Raw genomic sequence first — 25760 nt, 5'->3', positions numbered from 1 at the left:
GGGTGCCTATTCAGAACCAGTAGCTCAATCTAATAGGTAAGTCATCTACTATAACAGATGACTTATCTGTTGTAAAATGTAGGCCACCTGTTCCAATAAATAACTTACTTGTTAGATTGAGCCGTTGTAATAAAAATCTATCAAGTAGGTCATCTGCTGCAACATCTTGGTCATATGTTGTAATAGGTGAGTTATATATTGTAAATACGTTAACAAGTAATGGAAATAATCCAACATTGTTGTATTCATATACAATAACTATTGCATATGCTAGTGAAAATTATTGAAAAAGTAGCAGATATACCGGATGAGAAATTAGGCTAAAATCATATTTTTACTTACCAAAATCACCTATAAGTAATGCTCACTAATATACAAACAAAATTGGCTCCAAAAATTTAGTTCAATAGCAGTAGCAGCGATGGTAGCAGTAACAATAACAATATAACGACAAACAGTAGAAGAAAATAATGAAAATGAATAAAATAATGATGATGAAGAAGAAAAGCAGGATCAACAACAACAACAGCAATAATAATGAAAGAAAAAATGAATAGAGAAAAAAGGAAAGAAGAAGAAGCATCGATTTTATCCTTCCTTTTTAGTTTTAGGATTTTATATAAATAGATCAAAGTATAAGTCTCAAAACTTGCGAATATAAAATTTATTCACTTAATATTTAATCTAAAAATAGTCACCACAAATTATCTAAACTCAATTGTTAAATTTCTATGTCACCTTTAGTTCAATATCCTGAGTTGAACTGACTAAGGATGGAGGATGGAGTAAGGAATTGTTACATTCTCAGTTGCCTGGAGAATTTTTCCATCACATTCTTCAAAAGATTAGTCCACCAAGCCAAGGAGGTGAAGTAGATAAAGCAATATAGAGTATTGACTCCAAAGGTATTTTCACTGTTAAAATAGCCTGGCAGTATGTTAGACAAAAAGAGGTGGTGAATGCTACTTATAAAGATATTTGGATTAAGGGTTTACCTTTTAAAATATCTTTTATAATGTAGAGATTATAGAAAGGGAAAATCCCAGTAGATGACAACATCAGGAGATGGGGATTTGAGGGTCCCTTGAGGTATTGGTGTTGTACTAGTCTAGCACAGGAGACATTGACTTATGTCTTTAGGAGATCAAATTTCGCTAACAAGACTTGTTCCTACTTTGCTAATTTTAGAAGTATTCACATCAATGGACTAAGCTTGAGAGAAATAACTATCCAATGGTGGACAGCTGAAGTAAAACCCAAAGAGAAAGAATACTTCAAAGCTCTACCAGGGTTTATTAGTTGGGAGTTGTAGAAGAGGAGAAATTGGAAGAAGCATGAAGGAAAGGAAGTAAGATTTCAAAAAATCATCTTCAACATAACAAGAAACATGAGGATACTATCAAGAGTTAGAAAACCCAACAGGGTTTTCTCATCAGATTGGCCAGGTATTTTGAAGGATTTCGCTCAGTTAAAACCTTCAATAAGAGTTATAGCAGTATTGTGGGGAACTTTCTAAGAGAGGATGGGTGAAATACAATATGAAAGGAGCTTCGATAGGAAATACAGTAAGCATCTCATATGCATTTTGTTTGAGGAATAAAAGAGGTGAATTATCTTTTGCTGAAGGGGTAATCATTGAAGACATTAACAATATGGAGGTAGAAGCAATTACTATTTTAAATACAGCTAAACATTCCAAGAATATACAGCATGAGAAGATTATAATACAGATAGATTTATCGGCAATGCAAAAAATTCTAACAAAAGAGTGGGATTGTCCATGGGGCATACAAGGGCATATACAATAGATATGGCAACTGGTTTTAGGAATGCAAGTCTAATTTCAATATATACACAGGGAAGGAAATCAGCTAGCTGACTTATTTGCTAATTGGGCTTTGGATAATGGAAACTTCATATTCACATCAGTTTAGTAAGTACATACAATAGGAAATAGAATACTAGACAGTGACAAGTTACTATGCCCTTACGTGAGATTGTCACCAACAAAGGGATGAGGGGGCTAGGAATGCTTAAGCTATGTTTTCACTTAATAGTATATTTACATTTCCACAGTAGAACATAAAAAGTGAAGCAACTAAATTTCCTAATCTACGACAACCCACAAAAAAGGACTATCAGTAAAGGAGGGTTAATGGTCAGATACAACATCAAGAACCTGAGGAGCAATGCACTATCTAAACAATTTTAGGTTCGAGCATCCCATTATCTCCTTCCCAACTATGTCTGAAGAGAAAAGGGAGGTATAGCACATTAATTCTTGGAGGATTTAAAGAGTTCAGGTAAAATTGCTACTTACTTGGATGAGCTAACATTGCTACTGGGACTAAAGCCCTCGATATTCTTCAAAAACCATAGAAACATCCCGTCCACCGGAGAACACAACTGAATCAGAACAACATCAAAAGAGAAGAGTTAGATACAAGAGCTAACAATGAACTACAATAACAATTGAGCTTACTTAAGCAAGCTGCAATAACAGCAACATCGGCCAAAGAAACTCATCAACCACCCAAAATCGGAGCAACGTGAACTGGTGGTGCACAAAAGGAAACATGACTATAGTACCATCTACGGCGGAGGAAGAAAAATGGAAGTGAGAGCTCAATTTAGAAATCCTACTAGGATATTTATTGTTCTTTTATTTATTTGGTAATTGGATCAGTTAGGGGATCGATTGGGCTTATTTGATTGGGCCTATCAGGTTGGGCAAATATTGTACATGTTTATTTAATTTCTTAATAAATAAATTCCTAAAAAGTTGCCCTAAAAAAGAGTTGAAGCCAAGTTAGGCCACATTTATGTATTGTGTCGAAAAGAATCAAATGAAATATCCAAATCCCCAACTTATAATTTCCCCTGGTTGTTATGCCAAGTTAGGCTACATTTATGTATTGTGCCGAAAACAATGAAAGAAACTATCCAAATCCCCAACTTATTTATTTCCCATGCTTGTTATTTTTCTATCTTCTTCATGTAATGTGCTTTCAACCCAGCTCCTATTCTGTGTTTTTTGCTAATTTCATTTCTATTCGTATTTTTCAAAGTTGTCAATATGGGTCGGCTCAACCCATCTGGACTAGCCCACACGAGCTTTGAGTTTGACCAGCCTGGCCGGGTTGGCCATCAAAATAATAGGTCAAAAAACACAAAGCCCACACCATTACTCTATGGGCTGCGGGCCTCACGGGCCAGCCAATTTTTAAAAAAATAATATATTATAATTTAATTTTAGAATATTAATAAACATAAATATTACCAGACAATATTACATAGTGTTGAAACTTGTTAATCAAGTCTCCAACACCCCTAAAAATTGCTCCTAATAGTGAAATTAAAGAATTTTTGACATGATATCCTTTGAACCAAATAAAAATATTAATAAGCAATCTCAATAGTTGCATGTATTTGACTTACGGGCCGACCCACGAGCTAGCCCAACCCATATTGCTCAAGTCCCATGGGCCACAGGCTTATACGGGCTGGGCTAAAAAGCCCTGTTTTTAAATGGACTACAAAAATTGAAGCCCAATTTCATCAAATTACAGGTCGGATCGGGCTGACCCAACAGGCCTAAACCACATTGACGGCTCTGGTATTTTTCAAAAACAAAATCTGGGTTTCCTAGATCAGTACATTTCGTGAGACATATTTGTGGATTTTTGTTTAAGCTATACATTTAAAATATTTTCAGTAATTTATTTTGTTAGATTTATGAGTTAAATAATACTTAAAAATTTAAAGTTTGTGATTGAAGCTTAGAGTGGTATGTTTATCAGCATTTCTCTCAATGGCTACACCGAGGAATATATAGTGGTAGACACAAGTCGGTTGCTGACAAGGGGCGAAGAAGAGAAGAGCATGGATATATTGTCTGCAGCTGAATTGGATTCACTGACAGCTAAGAGGTTCAAGGAAAGGAAGTTTCCATTGTGAAGGTGGAAATTTGCTACTGCTTTTGGTGTTGTTTTGGTGTTCACTAGAGGTGTCAAAATAGGCTGGCCCAACCTAACCCAACCCAACCCTATCGGGCAAGAGAATTAAATAGGCTAGGACAGGCTAGCCCTTTTAACTAAAGGACCTTTAAAATAGTGGCCTAACCCAGTCCTAAGCGGGTCGCGGGTTGGGGTGGACCAACCCTTTAGAAAAAATAAAAGCAATCTGAAACATGATAAACAAAAATATTGTAAGTACTAGACTATCGCCAACTTTTATGGTTTCACTTTAATATGTCTCCTACTAGCTTTTAGTATGTAATAGGCATCTTACTAATACCTTTAAGGGTTGTTAGGTTAGGAAAGAGTTTATCCTGGGAAAGTTAATCTTGAAATTAGTTATTCCATTATGTAAATGGATGATTTATCTCATCAATATGGTGTAAATGGTGCGATAAATAATGTCAGTACTAACTAATACCTCATGCCAAACATGGAATAAAATCGTTCTTTATTTTATCTCACACTATTTATCCCTTATACCTCACACCAAATGATCCCTTAGTTATAATTAGCTCATGACATTTACTGTAATAAGCAAAGAGATAATGACTAGCTACAAATTTCATAGAAAAATTCTAATATGGTTAAGAAAATAAATATAGGTATACACAAAGTATTTGCATAAAAGAAGTAAGATTATAACAAAAGAGAGCCTAAATTTAAAGAACAAAATATTACATTAAGCAAAGGAAACATCATGAGTAAAAGAAACTTTTTGAAGTTTACAACTAAAAGCAGCTTACTAACCATTTTAAACACACACTAAGAACTTTCAAAAAATTAGTACCAACTAAAGAATAGATAAAAAAAGAATAAGTAGTTAGTTAGAAAAAAATGAAACAATTCTAATTCCTAATAAATAAATTACCAACTTAAAAATATTTAATAATTAACTTTAATGTCTTAGCCCATGGGCTGGTCTAAGGCCGACGAGCCAAGTGAAGCGGCTCATTTCAAAATTGGCTGAAAAAACTTAGCTCAAACCCACTTAATTAAAGGGTTTGGTTGAGCCGGCCTCACGACCCAAGTCTATATTGACAGCTCTAGTTTTCACAACAGGGTTATTTTGCTTATAATTGTCAATGCCAGCTGCAGAATATATAATCTTAAGCTGCCTCGTACCATCTTCGATCTTCGAATTCTCAAGTAGAATCATTTTTTGGTATTGTCTTTTTGTGTTCGTATTCCCTCTTTTTGGTATTTTGGTGAGCTAAAGTTGATAGAATTGATTTTGTTTACATATCAAATCAAATGGGGAAGTTATTTTGTGACTATTCTGCATTTTTGGGCTAGATAAACTCATGTTTTCATACTTCAGATGATTTTGTTGTACATATGCCTAGTCTGCTATTTAGTGGTCGACTTTATTATTTTTTCAAGGAATAGTATTGTTATTTGACAATTATGGAAGGAGTTCAGCTCGAAACTAGATATTCTAGCTGAACTAACTATTTTTAGTGGAAGTGGCAGTGACCAACCTCTTACAGTTGCATGATGAGTCTGCATTTTTAGGCCTCAAAAGGTTTTGTTGGTTATTCCTTTTCGTATTACAATATGGTTCTTGTGGATGTCACTAATTTTCTACTTGTTTCTAGTAATATCTTCACTAATATTGGTGCACCCCTCAGTGATTATTGAATGGATTATGACTTTTTTAGTCAAATTAGATTCACCTTCCTGAGTACTTTCTGAAGGGTTTGTGGCTTTATCATTGCCGCATAGATCTACACTGTTCCACAGTAAGTGATGATAATAAATTTAACATAAGAAACTAGTGGGATGCAATAGATTACCTCTTTTTCTGTTGAAGATATTTAGGGTAGCAAATTATTTAATTGTTATGTCTTTTGTGTTTGTTATTTGGTTCAAAATGAGAAAAATCCACATCTCTTTTATTCTAAAAAGCTTGAACTTATCAGAAATATTTGGAGAAAATTGGATCACTCCTTAATTTTCTAATGGAAATGTTTGACGCGAGTAATATGAGCAACTAACATCAAGCAAATTAAACAGGATGGATGCACATTGACCCTAAAACTTTTGGTTTGGGAATGCCGGTAATTGTAATTACAAAACTTTCCAGGTAGGGTCGCAAGATATAGTAAGTAGGCATCGCCCATAGGATTTTGTTTTTGTGGTAAGATAGCAGTGCGTGATATGTGGGTTAGGTGGATATCGTGGCTTTAAATTCTTCCTGAGACAAAAGCCTAATAGTTTTGTCAAAAGGATAGAAGACGACCTATTATCCACTGAGTTTCAATCCTAGCGCTACTGTTCGTCAGGGATTTCATGTTGATGAAGTGAAAAAAAAGTACAGTAAGTACGCATCTAATATTAGCAGTCTTTCTTACTGGTGGTTATCCTGCATACCCACCTTCTTGTATTATTGCTTTATCATTGATTTCTTCATGTAATTCATGCTAATAATGCTTTTCTTTTCTTAATTTTGGTAAAATAATTTTAATTTGACATTGGTTTTCTTGCTTTACGAGCTGTGTCTTTATTTTCTGTGAAAGGATGCAAGCTGGGATGGCAGTTGAAAGTTAGTGCAATTGATGTAGTTAGTTAGAAAATCAGTTAGTTAAGTGTGACAACTGTCAAAGTGCACGACTGTCAAAGAGAAGTTACAGATGCACATTGTATAAATAACATTGTGTGTGCATCATAAAAGAATGTATGAAAAATGTTGATCATGTAGAAATTTCTAGAAGATCAGTTACTCTCTTCCTTTCTCATTCTTCTTTTTCTTCTCTAGTAGTTCTACCATAGCTTCTTCCTAGTAGTCTATTATTCCATTGCTTCTATGTCTATAGCTACTGAAGCTTGAAGTATAGTAGGTAAATTCACATGGTATCAAAGCGGGAAGCATCATCTTCAAGCAACGAAAATATGGCAGAAGAAAAGATGGATCATACATATCCATTATACCTATATCCATTCGACACACCTGGATTAATTTTTGTACCAGTGCAGCTGAAAGGATAAAAAAATTATGGATTGTGGAGAAGGTCCATGAAGCTAGCTCTGCAAGCTAAAAGAAAGCTAGGGTTTGTAACTGGAGATTGCAAAAAGGAAAACTACAGAAAGAAGCTACACGAGCATTGGGAAACCTGCAATGCAATCGTGTTATCTTGGATTATTAATACAGTTTCAAAGGATCTAGTTAGTAGTATTGTGTATGCTTCAAATGCACACCATGTATGGGAGGGTTTGCATGAAAGATTTGATAAAGTAAGTAGAGTTCGAATTTTCCAGCTACATAGAGAAATTGCAATAATATCATAGGGAACTGATTCTGTTTCAGTGTATTTCATAAAATTAAAGGAGTTGTGGGCTGAATTTAATACGATGACTCCTTCACCAGATTGTGGATGTGATAAGGAGAAAGAGTGTGTTGATTATCCTCAACAACAGAGATTACTTCAATTTCTTAGCAGGTTGAATGAAGTGTATGATCAATCTAGGAGGCAAATTCTCATGAAAACTACAGAACCAACCTTGAATCAAGCTTATGCAATGATCATTGAAAATGAAAGTCAGAGATCAAATCCTTATCCAGCTTTGACTGTTAGAGCAGAACCTATGTTCAAATCATCAGGAAGAGGCGATCCAAATCCACTAGCTATGCAAGCAAAAAGAGGACAACCTTTCAAAGGTAAGAAACCTTTCATGCAGTGTAATTTTTGCCATAAAAAGGGGCACACAAGGAGTCCATGCTAGAAGATAGTTGGATATCCATCTGATCAAGGAGGAAAGAAACAATATACAGCAAATTATGTAGGAATACTTGGAGGTGATACAAAAAAGTCATCTAAGGAAGGAAAGAATAATTATTTTACAGAAGATCAGTATAAACAAATTTTGGAATTGCTGAACAAAGGCAATACATTAGCAGATCAAAATTTGGAGAAGAAACATGTGAATATGATAGGTAAATCAGTATCACTAATGTTAGGATTATCTTGTGTGGAATGGATAGTTGACTCAGGAGCATCACATCATATTTTTGCAAATATAGATGCTCTAGATAGTATAAAAGAGTTGTGTTCAAATAAAGGTAATCAGGTATGTATGCCTACTGGTAGAAAATCTGAAATTACACACATTGGTAATACATCATTGTCAGGTGATTTGCAAGTAAAAAATGTACTTCATGTGCCTGAGTTCAAGTATAATCTTCTTTCAGTATCAAAGTTGACAAAAGAACTATCCTGCTCTGTCAAATTCTTTCCTGATTTTTGTGTATTTCAGGATGTTTACAGTGGTAGGGTGAGGGGGATTGTTAAGAAGAGTGAGGGATTGTACATCATAAAGAAAAACAATGATGCGGGAAGCAAGAAGGTTGTCTTAAATACTACTAAAGAGAATATGGTAGTAGATAGAGGCTTATGGCATATGAGGCTAGGATATGTATCTGTCAGCACCATGAAGAATGTAAAATACCTTCAAAATAAGGTGATAGATATAGCTGTAAATAGTGATTGTTCAGTGTGTCCTATGGCAAAGCAAAATAGACTCATGTTTCCTAGAAGTACCACAAGAAGTGATAATCCTCTTAGTCTTTTACATATGGATGTATGGGGTCCATATAAATACCCTACACATGATAGAAAATATTTTTTCTTGACAATCGTTAATGATAATTCAAGGTATACTTGGATACATTTGTTGCAAACAAAAAGTGATGTGATTGTTGTTTTAAAGTTCCTTTTATTCTTGAGAACACAATTCATATATTCTGTTAAAACAATAAGAATAGATAATGGAACTAAGTTTTTTAACAAGCAAACTGATGAATTATTTACTGAATATGTATAGTTCATCAAAGTAGTTGTCTGTATACTCCTCAACAGAATGGAATAGCTGAAAAAAGCATAGACATGTGTTGGATGTTGCACGAGCTTTAAAGTTTCAAGGAAGTGTTCCAACAAAGTTTTGGGGAGAATTTGTACTCACTGCATTTACATTATTAACAGGCTTCCCTCTGAGGTATTGAAAGAGAAAACACCATATGAGATGTTACATGATAGACCACCATCAGTTGCTCACTTGAGAGTGTTTGGGTGCTTGTGTTCTGCAACAGATCTTGTCACTAAGGATAAATTCTCACCTAGAGCAAAGGCTTATATATTCATGGGATATTCAGAAACCTAGAAAGGTTATAGGCTGCTGGATATTTCTTCTAATCTTTTTTATATTTGAACAGATGTGGAGTTCAAGGAACACAAATTTCCATTTGATGTTAAGTCTACAACTATTGAAGTGTCTCATTCAGATTATGACATGGGATTGATCTAATTGCTTATGATATTGAGCCACTTAGGTCATCAACAAGTCCTGATATAGTTATGCCAAGTCTTGATATAGTTACAGAAGTTGCAGATGATGCAGCCGATACAGCAGATACAGAAGAAGGACATGACATGGACCAACACATAGAAGATTATGATAAGGTTGATAACAATAATGGAGGTACTGAAATATACAACTCAAATGACTTAGTTGCAACAGATATTTTAGATGCAATAGAGGTAGGAGAAATGGAACTAGTAATTGCTGCACCACAACCCATCAATAATATTTCTACTGAAGTCAGAAGATCTATAAGAAACACTAAAGAGCCACTTTGGTATCAAGACTATGTTCTCACCAAGAAGAAGGCCAATGGAACAGTAAAGTATTCTCTATCAGATCACCTTGCTTATAAGGAGATTTCTCAAAGATGTAAAGTGTTTTTGGCCAACATTTCAGCTCTTGTAGAGCCTGCCAGCTTTGTTGAAGCCTCAAAAGATCAAAGGTGGATTGAAGTAATGAACTTGGAGGTTAAAGCCTTGGAAGATAACAACACTTGGCAAGTGGTAGATCTTCCAAAAGGGAAAAATGCCATTGGCTCAAAATGGGTATATATAATATAAAGTATAAAGCTGATGGAGAAGTGGAAAGGTTCAAGGCAAGATTGGTTGCTAAAGGATACAATCAAAAGAAAGGACTTAATTACCATGAAACTTTTTCACCGGTTGCAAAAATGGTCACAGTAAGATCACTAATTGCATTAACTGCTATGAGAGGTTGGAATATGTATCAAAAGGATGTGTATAATGCTTTTCTACAAGGAGATTTATATGAATAAGTGTACATGGAGCTACCACAGGGGTTCAGAATACAGGGGGAGAGTAAAATATGCAAGTCGATGAAATCATTGTATGGTTTGAAATAGGCATCGAGACAATGGAATAACAAGTTAACTGAACCTTTGACTAAAGATGGATACAGACAAAGCCTATATGATTATTCCTTGCTCACTAAACAACATAGAGAAAAGTTTGTGGAAGTCTTGATCTATGTAGATGACTTGTTGATTACAGAAAATAATGAAGAATTAATAAGAGAAACAAATGAGGTATTGAAACAGAAGTTTAAGGTGAAAGGCCTGGGTGAGTTGAGATACTTCTTGGGGATAGAAGTGTTAAGGTCAAGTAAAGGAATTCTTCTGAACTAAAGGAAGTATGCACTCCAACTAATTTCAGATTTAGGATTAGGAGAGGCCAAACCAGTTTACACTCCTATAGATCTGATAAAAAATACATCAGTGGAATATGATAAATATGTTGGAATAATAGATGATCCAGTGCTGGAAGATGTTACAAAGTATCAAAGATTGATAAAAAGGCTAATCTACGTAGCAGTCACAAGACCAGACATTGTGTTTGTTATGCAAACACTAAGCCAGTTCATGCACACACCCAAGAGATCTCATTGGGATGCAGCAATAAGGATTATGAGAAATGTGAAGCAGAGTCCAGGAATGGGAGTTTTGTTGAGCAGTAAAGGTGAAGATCACCTGATAGTTTTTTGTGATGCAGATTGGGCATCTTGCCCAAATACTAGAAGATCAGTGATTGGCTATGTGATAAAGTTTGGTGAATCTTTAATTTCATGAAAATAAAAAAAGCAGCACACAGTATCAAGAAGCTTTGCTGAAGCAGAATACAGAAGCCTTGCAGCAACAACATCAGAAGTTACTTGGTTACTAGGTCTGTTTAGAGAATTAGAAGTGAATATTGCAACACCAGTCAATGTATATTGTGATAGCAAAGCAGCACTGCAAATAGCAGCAAACCCCATATTTCATGAAAGAACTAAACATATAAAAATAGATTGTCATTTTGTAAGAGATAAGATAAAGGAAGGGAAGATTCATTCAGAATACATTAGCACTAAAGATCAGCAGGCTCATTTACTCACTAAAGGACTTGGATATTCTCAACAAAGCTACCTACTTAACAAACTTGGAGTTCTTAATGTCCTATACCTTGCAGCTCGAGGGGGAGTGTGAAAGGATGCAAGCTGAGATGGTAGTTGAAAGTTAGTGCAGCTGATGTAGTTAGTTAAAGAATCAATTAGTTAAGTGTGACAGATGTCAAAGTGCACAACTGTCAAAGAGAAGTTACTGCTGCACATTGTATAAATAACACTGTGTGTGCATCACAAAAGAATTTATGAAAAATGTTGATCATGTAGAAATTTCCAGAAGATTAGTTACTCTCTTCCTTTCTCATTCTTCTTTTTCTTCTCTAGCAGTTCTACCATAGTTTCTTCCTATTAGTCTATTGTTCCATAGCTTCTATGTCTATAGCTACTGAAGCTTGAAGTATAGTAGGTAAATTCACATTTTATCAACTGGTTCTATTTTGTATGAATGTCAATATTAATTTTTCTTTCTGCTATTTTTCAGGGATAATCTCGGAATGTATGCAGAAGTCTACCTCTCAAAATTTATTCTTGGTTACTGCTCAACATACATATTCGTGCAGACATTTATGATTCCTGGGACAATTTTTATGTCCTTACTTGCTGGAGCACTTTTTGGCATTTTCAGAGGGCTTCTCTTGGTTGTCTTTAATGCAACAGCTGGTGCATCATCCTGCTATTTTCTGTCTAAATTGATTGGTAGGCCTATAGTTAACTGGATGTGTCCTGAAAAGTTGAGATTTTTCTCGGCAGAGGTCTGTAATCTTCTGAAAGTGATTGCTAGCGATGTACTGCCTCTTTATCTTACTATATTCATCGTAGCTTTCTTTCTCGGTCAAATTGCACACTAATGTGAAATTTTTTGGTTTAGATAGCCAAGCGTCGGGATAAGTTGCTCAACTACATGCTGTTTTTGCGAATAACTCCAACATTACCATATCTTTTCATCAATTTGGCATCTCCTATTGTGGATATACCATTTTATATTTTCTTTTTCGCCACTGTGATTTGTCTTATCCCAGCTGCTTATATTACAATAAAGGTAAGCCTTTCTTCTGTTAATAGTAGTAATTTCTTTCTTCCTTTTGTTCTTTGTTTTTCCGTCCCCTCTTTCTCTTCAGCTTACTTGTCTGTATTTTCTGTTCCTTGAAGTCTGTTTTAGATTGTTGTATCCCTAAAGAGATTATTAGTACATCTACAAGAACTGCTATGTTTGTTCTCCAAAAAGAAGCTGCTTGAATTTATGTGTGGGCATATCATTGTACCACCTAATTTCTCTAAGCCTGTTCAAAACATCATTTTATAAGTACTGAATTCAGAATTATTATTGTTAATACAAATTTTAATGAAGGTCTAGCATAACCTTCATGGTTCATCATCAACATTGCAATTGTTAATCATATGGTATAAAATAAACCATGATTAATCTGTTGACTGGCAGGATAGTTAGCTGCGATAGATAAGTTGCGATATTTTGTGGGGATGATGAGGTGGGTTAGCAAAGGGCATTCTTTGTTCAACTCTAGTAAAAGAAAAAGCAAAAAATATACGGGGACTAATGAAACTGAAAAATATAGAGCAGAATAATATGTCCAAATACTCTTAGTTGAATAATTTGGTGATTGATCTGCCTTAACCTTCTGAGGGTTTATTGTGTCTCACAAGTCACGCACACTGAGGATCCCTACAATTTGCAGCCCACTTAGCTTTGGAGTACTTGAGGCTGAGCTGGCGCATTTTGGTTGATATCTCAAATGCACCAATATTGCTTGTGCTATCCAACCGATCATTCTTTTGTATCACTGTGACCTCACAAGTGCTACTGTCATTTTTAAAATTGTTAGGCTGGCCTTACCCTTGGGGAACTGAAGTCGGTCAAAGATTTCTATGATTTCAAGACCTTATCTGTGCTTTTCCTCATTGGCGCTCTCATAATTTTACCAACCATCTTGAAGAGGAAGCGGATATATGAATAGAGATTTCTTGAAGAGCCAGTAGATTTCCTTGTAATAAGACTTTAAGATAATGTTTGTTACGACTTCACAGCAAATTGGACTGGCAGGACTGAAGTAATAGCCCTTCATTTTCCAGTACCTGAATCACAGTGGAGAAGGCATTTTCTAGTTACTTACAGTTTTACCTGCCGCAATCAAAAGGCTGATAAATATTACATACTGTGTTCTTTGCCCTTTTCTTATATTAACTGGATTAGTTGGTTGAAACCAAAGGTGATTAGTTATAGCATTTAATAAAATGCGAAAAGAATTGGCAGTAAATACATTCTGATTGTAAGGTGATAATATTTGCAATTACCTTCATAGATGAATGCAATGTTGTGAGTAAATCTACAAAATTTGGTCAAAAGCGAGAAGCTGGGAAGTATAGCGAATGGTTAGGAACGTATTGTACTCCTTTTTGGCTCTAGCGAATGGTCTTGGAACTTATTTCACTTCTTTTTTGGTCCAAAAACTAGTGAAAGAATCTACTCAAATGCTCCTTGAATGTCTGTTTCTTCTATTTTCTGCAGAAAACATGCAAGACAGGTTCCACAGTTGCTTGTTTTACAGTAATTTTCTTACACATGATTCACGTTATTTTATTTAATGGATTGTTAATGAAGTAAATATTACACCCAACGAGTGTATTTGTACCATAAAATGTATGTCTCATCATTACATAGAACACATCATCATTACATAGAGGTACATGAAAAGGAATTCTAACTATTCCAAATTGAAGTGCTGGTCATCTAATTGAAAAGAGGAACAACCACTATAATTTACCTTAATAAAAAAGTGTCAAAATTAATTAAAGTTGGTAAAAATACTATATATATATAACTATGTCCGTTGGCGAACTATTTAGGCTTCTCAATCACAAGAGTTTTTTTCCTAAAACATTATATTGACGAATTGGATTGAACATTGATGAGGCTATACAAATGGAAATCAGTCTTCTATTGACCGTTGTCACTGTCACTGGCTGGGTGTATTTGTACCATAAAATGTATGTGTCATCATTTCATAGAACACATCATCATTACATAGAGGTACATGAAAAGGAATTCGAACTATTCCAAATTGAAGTGCAGGTCCTCTAATTGAAAAGAGGAACAACCACTATAATTTACCTTAGTAAAAAAGTGCAAAATTAATTAAAGTTGGTAAAATACTATATCTATATAATATGTCCGTTGGCGAACGATTTAGGCTTCTCAATCAAAAGAATTTTTTTTCTAAAAAATTATATTGACTAATTGGATTGAACATTGATGAGGCTATACAAATGGAAATCAATCTTCTATTGACCATTGTCACTGTCACTGGCTTCCAAGAGCATCTGCTATGCTGAAGGTCAAATTGCCTCTCATAGTTCTGGCTCCCGGTCCTGTATTTCCCTTCTTCATCATAGTTGCAAATTCCCCATAATCTATGCGTCCATCCTGCCAAACGAAAAAGAAAATTCTCAAAAGCTTTTCTAACTTTGGATTCTTGCATTTAATATTCTAGTTATTCGGATTTAGTTTTGAGACATAATATAACTAATAAATTCAAGTGTGCTCTCTCTAAAACTTTTAGATGAAAAGAGTGACACATAGAACATGACATCAAAGCAGGAGGAGATCTTGGTTTCAAATTTCACAGCCATTTAAAATATATCTTCATGTGTTTGGTTCATGAAAAGCAAAAAGATATGTTCACAAGTGAGGAGTATATTGAGACAACCAACTAATATCTGCAGTTCACCAGAACAGTTGTTTAGATATATGGAGACTTACATTGTCTATATCAATCTCTTTGATAATTTCTTCCAATTTGACATCACCTAAGCCAAACTCTTGGAAAGCTTGTTGAAGCTCATCAATCGTGATATAACCACTGCCATCCTTGTCAAAGTAGGAAAATGCAGCAAGCAAATTCTCCTCCCTCTCCATCTTATTCAAATGCAATGTTGCAGCAATGAATTCACCATAGTCGATAGTGCCATTGTTGTCAAAGTCAGCCTACAGAAAACATTCTGGCCATGTCATCGTGGCACTTGTGCGAATGGACTATAATCTCTACCCTTATCTACTGAACAAATCCCACTACCAGGTGTCCAAAGAAGGTATAATGCAACTGTAAATTTTTCACGAATAGTCGACAAGGTATCTAAATAAAGAGATGGAGTAAAGAATACTTGATTGGGTATATAAATTTTTAAATAAGACGGAAAAAAGAACAAGTACCGCGCTCATCAAGGCCTTGATTTCGGCCTCTGTTAAGTCAGATCCTACTCTTTTCAGGCCATGTTTTAGTTCCTCATATGTGATTGTTCCACTGTTGTCTGTGTCAATCATTTTGAATAATTGCCTTAGGCCACCTATTTCTTCCTCTGAGAGCCTTTCTGCTATGACCTGTTTATACAATAATTCAAGTATAAAACCAATGTTAGCATGCGAAGTCTGAACTAGGTAAAATTCTTGTCTTATAGAGTTATTGACTCACAAAAGATGATTTTTAGTTTTGTTTGGTCCCAGAAACAGTTTTTCCCAAGTAAAATTCTTGCTGAATTGTACAGAAATAGGTAAATACACCAACTCCTTTTGGTTTTTGAAATGGAACTTGATAGCACCAAGTGTTTTTTTTTTCCTGAAATGGAGCCTGATAGCACCAATTTATTAATGGAACTTGATAGCCCCAAGTGTTTTTTTTTTCTGAAATGGAGCCTGATAGCACCAATTTATTAAGTATGTCTTTGCATATATTTCAGATCTCATGACCTCTTCAACAATATCAAGACACGCACTAAGTCCAAAAATTTACGCGATTCTCTGTTTTTTTGAGGTTTTACTAACTCATTATGAAAGACATTTTTCAGTCATCATGCCATACACTAAATTCAGATTCCCAAATTATAAAGCACTTCAGAGACCCCCAAATAGTGAATGATAAAACTGCTTTTAGGCACTAAATGAATGCATCGTGCTCATGACCACATATTCCATTCATTTCACTGTTGATCAGATTATAAATTAAAGTAATCATGCTGATCCTTTTACAAGTGAAATAATCTTGACAACACACTCACAAACAACTTACATATCCAAACATGTTTCAAAATTCCCATAAGAGGCCAAGAGACAAATCCTAGAGTCTAAGGGGTTCAGGTTGAGTAAGACCAAGACGGAGTACTTGGAATGCAAGTACAGTGATTTGATTACGCTTGAGGACGAGGTAGTAGTGAAGATGGATTCCCAGGTTAATGATAAGTTGGAGGTTTCGAGACAAATGCTGGAGTCTAAGGGTTCAGGTTGAGTAGGACCAAGACGGAGTACTTGGAATGCAAGTTCAATGATTCGATTACGCTTGAGGACAAGGTGGTAGTGAAAATGGATTCCCTGGTTGTTTGTAAGAGGGATAGTCATAAGTATCTTGGGTCTATGATTTAGGAGAATGGAGAGATTGACAAGGATGTCACTCACCGTATTGGGTCAGGGTGAATGAAATAGAGGCTCGCCTCGAGAGTTTTGTGTGATAAGAAGGTGCCTCCTAAGCTTAAAGGTAAATTTATCCATCCTGCCATGCTGAGTGGAGTGGAGTGTTGACTAGTGAAGAACTCTCATATCCTGAAGTTGAAGGTGGCAGAAATGAGGATGTTGCGTTGGATGTGTGACCTTACTAGGGGAGATATGATTAGCAATGAGACTATTCGGAAGAAGGTGAGTGTGGCTTTGATGGAGGACAAGTTGCGAGAAGTGAGGTTGAGATGGTTTGGACATCTGATGAGGGGCATTGATGCCTCAGTTCATAGGTGTGAGAGGTTGTTGTTGGATGGTTTCAGGTGGGGTAAAGGTAGACCAAAGAAAAATTGGAGGAAGGTGATTAGACATGATTTGTATCAGTTACAACTTACCGAGGATATAACCCTAGATAGGAAGTTGTGGAGGATGTGAATTATGTTAGAGGGCTATTGTGGATGGGTGAGGCGTAGCAAGTAGATAGGAGTGCTTGGGTGCAACCGTGCTAGTAGTCGTAGGAGGGTTGGGGTGAGGTGTGTGCTCCCGGTTTGATAGTGTAGAGTACTACTACCTTGTGGGTGTTTCATTTCTGTTATTCCATCTTGTTTCATGTTTTATTATGACTTTGTCTACTGTCTTTTGTCCTGTGCCGAGGGTCTATCGAAAACAACCTCTCTACTTCTTCGGAGGTAGTGGTATGGACTACGTACATTTTAGCCTCCCCAAACCCCACTATGTGGGAATACACTGGGTATGTTGTAGCTAGTGCAACACTATTTATCTGAGGCATATCATATACCAAACATCAAAACACAGATACAGCTAAAAAGTTCATTAAAAGAAAAGCAGAAAATCTAATAAAAGAATACTGACTCGTAAAGCCATCTTTTTAAATTTGTTCATATCATAGAACTGCTTTAGGCGTGACAAAACTGCCGAACCCAAGGGTCTGTCTGGAGCAACATTGTCATCCACAATCCAAGGATGACCTGAAAAATAAAAACGAATTAACGAACAAGCCGAGGATGAAACAATTGATTTTGCTACTTCATTAAAAAGTTTAACACACATAGAACTTGATGTGCAGTTAATCGCGCTCTAGGGTCCCTCGTGAGCATCTTCTTTACCAAATCCTTTGCACTATCAGAAATTTGAGGCCAAGGTTCTGATTCAAAGTCTATCTTTCCTTTCAATATCTGTTTGAAGATACCATTGTCTGTCTCTGCAGGTCAAAATTGAGAAAAGAAAACCAAGCATGAGAGAGAGAGCAGTAGAATATTAGTATTTGATCTTCCTGTTTACAAAGAAAGATGCAATAAAATAATCAGAAGTACAAAGTTTACCTGCCCAGAAAGGAGGGACTCCGGACAATAAGATATAAAGGATGACTCCAGCACTCCAGACATCTATTTCAGGCCCATAGTATTTGTGCAACACTTCAGGAGCTACATAATATGGACTTCCTACAACATCTGAGAAATACTGCCCTGCAAGGCAAAATAGGAAGGAGTAAGATACTAGGTTATATTGTTAACACACGTTCTTATTGTCCAATACCTCATCACAATCACAGAAGATCTCTGAAAAATGTGATCATAGAGCTATCAGGAATTACCATGCTTAAGATGTGACTATGCTTACGCAAAGTGCATAATCAAATTTTGAATTTGGTACAATGTTATGTCTGTACGGAAACTTTTATGTCTTTTACTTTAACTCACTAAAGGAGTCTTTTACCAGAGTTTCTGTTGCCATGCTTAGTTTTACCTAAGTTATTTCCTTAATTCGTCTAAAATCACTGTTGAGAGATGAAACAATTGCATTTAACAAGAAGTCATGGAAAAGAATCCGACTCCAAAATGGAAGCTTAAACAGAACATATTAACAAAAAGCAAAAGAGGCTCTTGAATTGCTGAAGACAAGCATATTATGATGAAGCTAAATTATGAAGAGTTGCAGGAAGAAGTTCTTCACTTGGAGTTCCATTACATCATACAAAACGGCAATGGTAGAGTTCGATCCTTTTAGTGAGACCAAACAAAGTAGTAAAAGTTTCTGCCATTGCCAAAGCGAATTTAACAAGACAGATGTCCAAGGAGCCGATTAACGAAACCTTTAAGAAAACCAAAACCAAATGTAAACTTTAAGAAGAAAAATCAAGAACAACATATTAAACGGTAGAAATGCCAGCTAATACCTTTCATTAATGTCATACACATTTTCTTTAATGGAAACATATAAAAAGGAAACTAAGCAATGCAGAAAAGAAGGTCTTTTCAAAAGAAACTAAGACAGAAAGCTAAAGCCGTAAAAAAAAGAAAATGGATACTTTCAAGAATGCCCATAATTCCAGCAACAAGAAGCAATCAAAATCATTAAAATACACCCTATTAAGCAATTGATAAAATGATACCAACACCATTAAAAAATTTACCAACAATGAAAAGCAAAAGGAAAAAAAGCACATTATATGAGACAAAACACGCAAATTCTATCAAAAGAAGACAGATCCAAGAAATCAACCTGGCTTATAGAATATAGACAATCCAAAATCAGTGGCCTTAAGCTTAGCATCTTCATCAGAGCTATCAAAAAGGAAATTCTCGGGTTTGAGATCTCTATGCATGACACCAAGAGAATGACAAGCCTCCACAACCTTGACAATAGTCTTCACCAATTGTGCTGCTTTCTTCTCAGTAAAATGACCCTTTTGAACAATCCGATCAAAAAGCTCACCCCCTTTACACACCTCCATAACAATATGGACAAAAACATTGTCCTCATAGGTCCCTTTAATCCTTACAACATAAGGGTGTTCAGACAAATGATGCATTATCTGAATTTCTCTCCACACATCCTCATAATCTTCCTTGCAGAAAAGTTTCCTTTTGGGGATTGATTTGCAGGCATATTCAAGGCCCGTTGCATTCTCTGAGCATAGATAAGTTGTCCCAAATTGTCCTTGGCCTAATTTCTTGCCAAGAGTATAGTATTCTCCTATCCTTGGGGTTTGGTAAGGAAGGACATTGAGAGATTCCTTTGTAGATGAAACTGTTGGGAGTTTCTTTTGTGTTGTGCTATTCTCTGCGTTAGGGATCTCCATTTGTTTTTTTCTGGGAATCAATGCTTTCTTTCTTAATGTTTTCTTAATGTTTACAATTGTCTAACCCTTTTTTCCTTTTAAGTAAATTATGAATTTGTGATTCTTCTTGATGTTTGTTCATGTTTATCTGGCGGGGAATATGGTGTCTCGAGTTGACTTGGACTTGGGTTGGGGATTGTCGGAGTATTTTATTATTAGATGGCAGTTAAGGCGGGCAAATGAAGGGAGTCACGTTCCATTACTTGAGAGAGATAGGACCAAGTCATCCTTAAGTTTGAACTTTGGATCAAAGTTTTCCCTTAAATATGAAATATAAAAGGATACGAAAATAACCCATATTTTTTTTGTTAAAATGATAAGTGTCTCTAGCATAACTTTTAAAAATCACAATTCTTACCCCTCTTTTCTCTTCTTTTTTTTTTTTCATTTTTTTTCTATCTAATTTTTCTCTCTTTTTTATCCGTAGCTTCTATATCTCTATTCTATTTCTAATCTCTACTTGTTTTTCTTCTTTTTCCTTTTTTCTGTTTTTCTTTCTATTTTTTTTCTTTTTTTTCTTTCTCTTTTTTTAGTTGCATTTTATATTTTATATTAATTTCATATTTTTTAAAAACGTGACTACGTTGAATACAAGCCATAAATTATGACAGAAATATTATAACTATTCATTGTATTTATATTTATCGTCATCTTTTTTCTTTTCTATTTTTTTTTACATTTTTATTTTTTCCTATTTTCGTATTTTTTTTATTCTTTCTTTTCATTTTCCCCCTCATCTATCTCTAACTTATATTTCTCTTTCTTTCTTTTTTCTTTACTCTTTTTTTCCTATTTTTTTCGTTTCTTTCTTTTTTCTTTTTTTTCTTTTTCTCTTCTGTCTCTACCATCTATTTCCCCGGCATATTTCTCCAGTGAGTTCAATTTGTCTGGCGATTTTCTCCCCTATATTTTATTTTCTAGACATAAAATTTACTTTATTTCTTCTCCGACTAATTCGGTTGAATAATAACCACTCCAACGCTGACAAATTACTTGCTCCGACCACCATAAACATCGTTCAGACAATCCCATTAGATTCCGGCCAGCGGCGTCAGTTTCGGGAGAAATTGATCATCATTTTTTTCTCTCGCCGATCGCTAAAATAGTAACGGCTTCTTTGGTGGCCCATCTCTGCGGCCCAATTATCACATCAATTTTCGACGAGTGACGTCAGTTTTTAGCGAACATCAGTTTTTGGTGAGTGATGTCGATTTCTGGCGAGTGACGTCAGTTTCCAACGAATTGATCATTATTTTTCTTATTTCAGCTATCTTCTCTTAGGTGCTACAAGTCCAGATCCGACACTTCCGATGGCAACATCAAGATTCAGCGATCAGCTTATTTTTCGGCGACCAACTTATTCTCCAACAATAAATTACAGAGCACGGTGCCAGCAGTAGGAAAAAGGTGGCGGCAACAAATTTCAACAACCAATTTCTGAACCAATTTGTCGAAATTTAACAAAATGATCAAGAAAACGTCCTTCATTGCGTCTTCTCCAGTAACAGGTGCACTTGTTTCAGTCTTCTCTAGTTTATTCTTCTATAGTTTTTTTGGTATAGGCTTCTTGTCTATTTTTCTATCTTGATTTCTTGTCCGATTTTCTTGATTGTTCCTGTGGGATTATTGATTTCAATTTCTCCGTAACTTAGTAGGTGTTCATTTTTAGCATACCTATTTTACGGTGGGTAGTATAGTACTTGTTGTTGCTTGTGAGTATCAAGCCTGCTTACTGGTTTTTGTTTGCTTATTTATCTATTTTAGTTGTACTTTTTAGCTTGTCGTGCTTTATGTCTCCTTTTTCTTCTACCGTATCCTTTTGAGGTGGCTGAGGTGATAGATGGTGGACTAGGGTCATGTTAAAGGTTGGGGTCAGGTCTAGGTTTGAGTCTTGGGTTGAGGGCGAGGCATAGTAGGGCTAGGTGGGATAAAGGTACTTCTTGGTTGAGAGTTAGGCCCTGGAAAATAGGGTCACTTCAAGGTAAGTCTATAGAGCTGGTAAAGATTCTTAGAAAGAGGAGGGTTAGTATAACGTGTGTGCAGGAAACTAAATGGATAGGCACTAAGGCAAGAGATGTGAATAGATATAAGTTGTGGTACTCGGGTAGCATGAGACATAGAAATGAGGTATGTAGCTTAGTAGATAAAAAACTTAGGGAGCAGGTGGTAGAGATTAAGAGTGTTAGTGATAGGTTGATATATATTAAGTTGGTCATGAGAGGGTCTACGATGAACGTTATTAGTGCCTATGCTCTGCAAGTAGGTTTGGGTGAGGAGGAGAAAAATATATTTTGGGAGGTTTTGGATGAGGTGGTGAGGGACGTCCCGAGCACTGAGAAGCTTTTCATGGAAGAAAATTTCAATGGGCATATTGGGTTTTTGTCGAGAGGTTATGATGATATGCAGAGCGGTTTTAGGTTTGGAGAGAGGAATGAAAGAGGAGCTTCTCTTTTGGATTTTTCTAGGGCTTTTGGGTTGTGGATAGCGAATTTGAGCTTTCCAAAGAAGGAGGAACACCTTATTACGTTTCGTAGTTCAGTGGCCAAAACTCAGATATAATTTTTTGCTCCTTAGAAAAGGTGATAAAGCGCTATATAAAGATTGTAAAGTCATACCTAGTGAGAATATTTCGGCTCAACATAGATTATTAGAGATAGACTTGGCAATCAATAAGGGTAGAAAGAAGAGGAATGTGGAGGCTCGACCTAGGATTAAGTGGGTTAGCTTGACTTTGGCTAGTGCTTTTGTAATACCCCGGGAAATTTTTCGTTGAAATTTTATGCGTAAACGTGTTGGATTCTATCTTCTAGAATGAATTATAAATTTTCCGTATGGAATGTCTTAGATTATGACCCACCATTGCGTAGAGTATCGAATAAGCTTTCCAACGATATATGAATCATCCAAAACGGATACCCGAGCGATGAGTTATGAACATTCCGATCGAACCGTGAATAGTAGTGAACAGTAAAACGTGCAGGAAAAAGTACTGAGGCCTGGCGTATTTTTGCTACACTTTAAACGATCATAACTCCTTATACATAATGATCTAGGTGATCTACTATATATCAACGGAAAGCTCTGCGAGTCCACTTTCCAATGAAATTAGTTTCATCTAATTTGTTTATCGAAGCAAAAAGTTATGGTCGATCTACTTCAGCCTATCAAAAGCAAATTTTTGGGTCAACTTCAAACGATCATAACTCCTCGTACACAATGATCTGAGTGAGATACTATATATCAACGGAAAGATATGAGAGTCCTCTTTCTAATGAAATTAGTTTCATCAAATTTGGATGTTGAAGTAAAACGTTATGGTTGATTTACTTCAGACTATCAAAACAGTCCACCAAGGACAGATTCGAGAATTTTTTGATTTTTAGGGGCGTTTTAGTCATTCCCCCTCACCCAAAATCCGTCCAAACCCTATATTAAAGCCTATTAGAAGCATTATATATTATATTTCATCAAATTCCCTCAAAAAGAAAACCCTAAGCTCCTACATCCAACTTCAAGAACCTCCAAAGTTCACCATTAATTATGCAAATTTATTCAAGATTCCAAGTTCCTAGTTCAAGAACTCCAAAAACCATCATTCAAAGGAATGATTAACATCTCAAAAATGAGTATCAATCTAAAGTTCATCATTCAAGGTATGCGGGGTTTTTCAATAAGAACTCTCTTTCATTCTTATGCCCAAAAGTAATTTTCTTTATAAAGGCATGATTTTTATGTGTTTTTTTATGAATTTGAAGCATGAACCCATATCTTATGATGATTATTATGAAATCTTGATGTTTATGATTTTGAAAGATGAATTTACATGTGTGGAGATATAAAGCATGAATCTTGAATGATATTTATCATGATTTTGATATTTGGGTCGTGAATCCCCATTGAGAATTGTGTTTTTTTTTAGAAAGTGTGTGTTATAAGCACATTGATGTTGAATATTTGAGATATTTTGAATGATTTGACCTTTTGGTCTTAATGGAGTTGTTTTGAACTCGAGTGTGAAAGAAATCCACAACGTGGTTGATTTTGATAGATGGGAAGCATGATGGCTCCCGATGTATATTTATATATTACTGAAATTATTTTATTATTGATTGTCTTTGAAATGATCTGATCTATGTCCGGGAGAAATCTTTAGCACCGAGTGGGAGATATAAAATGACCTTACTTCCCTAGAACTACGTGCCCCCTTAGGAGTAAGCCTGAGGCTGATTTATATAGTGATCACTAGTTTGTATGGATTTGATATCGATAGTCCTACTCTGATGGCAAGGATAGGACGGCTCTCCCCAACGTGGGTTGTACGTTGGACTCTATGTAGCTCACATGGTTTATGTCGGTTATAGGATCTCCCAGTGTGTGTGTGTTTCCTTATGTCTATGGTGAATGGTGAAGTGATTTGAAAGTGGAATTGTGAAAGTTATTCTTTTAAAAAATTTAAATGATATTTACATTATGAGAATTGATATTCTTGATGAACTGAAAGTGAGTTGACAAATTATATGATTCTCACATGTGTTATTATAGTTATTTCATCCTGTCATGATTATGATGATTTTCTTCGGGCTATGTGAGTCTTTCATACATCCTGCATATTTCTTATAAATATTTATGATAATGATGTTTATACAACTGCATACACCCTTATATACTCGATTCTTTTCCATGATACTGACCCATATCTTCGGATGTGGGCTGCATTTTCTCGGAATGTAGGTTTAGGTGCTCAGTTCTAGGTTCGACAGTGATTCTTCGGGCATACTGTTCTATATCCTTTGTTATGGTGAGTCCTCATATTCCGAAAACGTGATGTCTGATGTTGGTTTCACGGAATTGTTTACATTTGATAACTGAGTATGAGTTAGTTGGGGCATGTCTCAATGGCTCGCTAGTTTTATTGATTTTCTTAGAGGCTTGTCAGACTAGTATAGATGTTAGGAGTTGACTAATAAGTCGTTTTTTGTTATCTTTCTGAAATTCTTTTATTCTTGGATGATGATTACTCTGTTGATATTTGAGGGTTATTTATGGAAACCCCGTTGATTCATGTTGAACTGAATGAAAATGGCTCAAAGGGTTAGCTTGGGGCTACTCGTAGCCTCAAGCACAGTGTGACGCTCCGAAACCCATTTTCAGGGTATTACAAACTTGGTATCAGAGCCTAAGGTTTTAAGGTGTCCTAGGGAGTATGACAAGCCGCGTTAAGTAGAGTCTTGATCATCGGTGTGTAGCGCGCCACATCTATGAGCAAGAGGCTACAAGATGTTTTAGGAAAAAGTGTGATTCTTTCTTTCAGAAGTCTATCATGCTTAAAGTGTCTCTCTGCTATTGATTCGTGCTCTCCTCTTTAAGAAATATGCCTCCACGTCGAGCGAGAAGAAATAATAATGGTCAGCAACCTCAACCCGTTGACCCATTAAATGAAAACGTGTCTCATGTTGAATTTCGAGCAACCTTTCAGGAGCTGGCCCAAGCTGTTACTGCAAATATTCAGGCCAACTCGGCCCCGGCTCCACAGCAGCAGGGAGGTGATTCAGCTGCTGCCAGGATCCGTGACTTCATGCAGATGAATCCGCCAGAATTCTATGGGTCCAAGTCTGATGAGGATCCACGGTTGTTGTTAGAGAAGGTGCGGAAGATTACTCAGGTGATGCATGTATCTGAGGAACATAGTGTGGAGTTGGCTGCGTATAGGTTGAAAGACCTTGCTTATGGCTAGGTTGTTGCTTGGAGGAAAGGTAGTCCCTACGACTTGTCAAGAGTTCCAGGATGCATTCCTGGATAAATTTTTCCCTCTGGAGATGAGGGAGACGAAGGTGGAAAAGTTTATGAA

The 25760-nt window shown here is 35.9% G+C and overlaps 1 protein-coding gene and 1 pseudogene across 1 annotated transcript; one reads left to right on the top strand and one right to left on the bottom strand.

The window, feature by feature from the left end:
* The first annotated feature begins 3811 nt into the window (after nt 1-3811).
* LOC107868024 lies at nt 3812-14085 on the top strand (annotated as a pseudogene).
* A 116-nt stretch (nt 14086-14201) lies between these two features.
* LOC107868023 (calcium-dependent protein kinase 11) lies at nt 14202-20240 on the bottom strand. Its single transcript, XM_016714571.2, has 7 exons — nt 19294-20240; nt 18114-18257; nt 17840-17992; nt 17644-17759; nt 15499-15666; nt 15049-15273; nt 14202-14712 (listed from the first exon to the last, which is right to left on the bottom strand). The coding sequence occupies exons 1-7, from the start codon at nt 19871-19873 to the stop codon at nt 14590-14592; spliced, it is 1509 nt and encodes a 502-aa protein (XP_016570057.1). The 5' UTR covers nt 19874-20240; the 3' UTR covers nt 14202-14589.
* Nucleotides 20241-25760: the final 5520 nt, after the last annotated feature.

This window comes from Capsicum annuum, chromosome 4, assembly GCF_002878395.1.
Source record: "Capsicum annuum cultivar UCD-10X-F1 chromosome 4, UCD10Xv1.1, whole genome shotgun sequence".
NCBI classification, from domain to species: Eukaryota; Viridiplantae; Streptophyta; class Magnoliopsida; order Solanales; family Solanaceae; genus Capsicum; species Capsicum annuum.
Note: the sequence above shows the minus strand (reverse complement) of the source record. Positions and strands in the feature narration are given on the sequence as shown.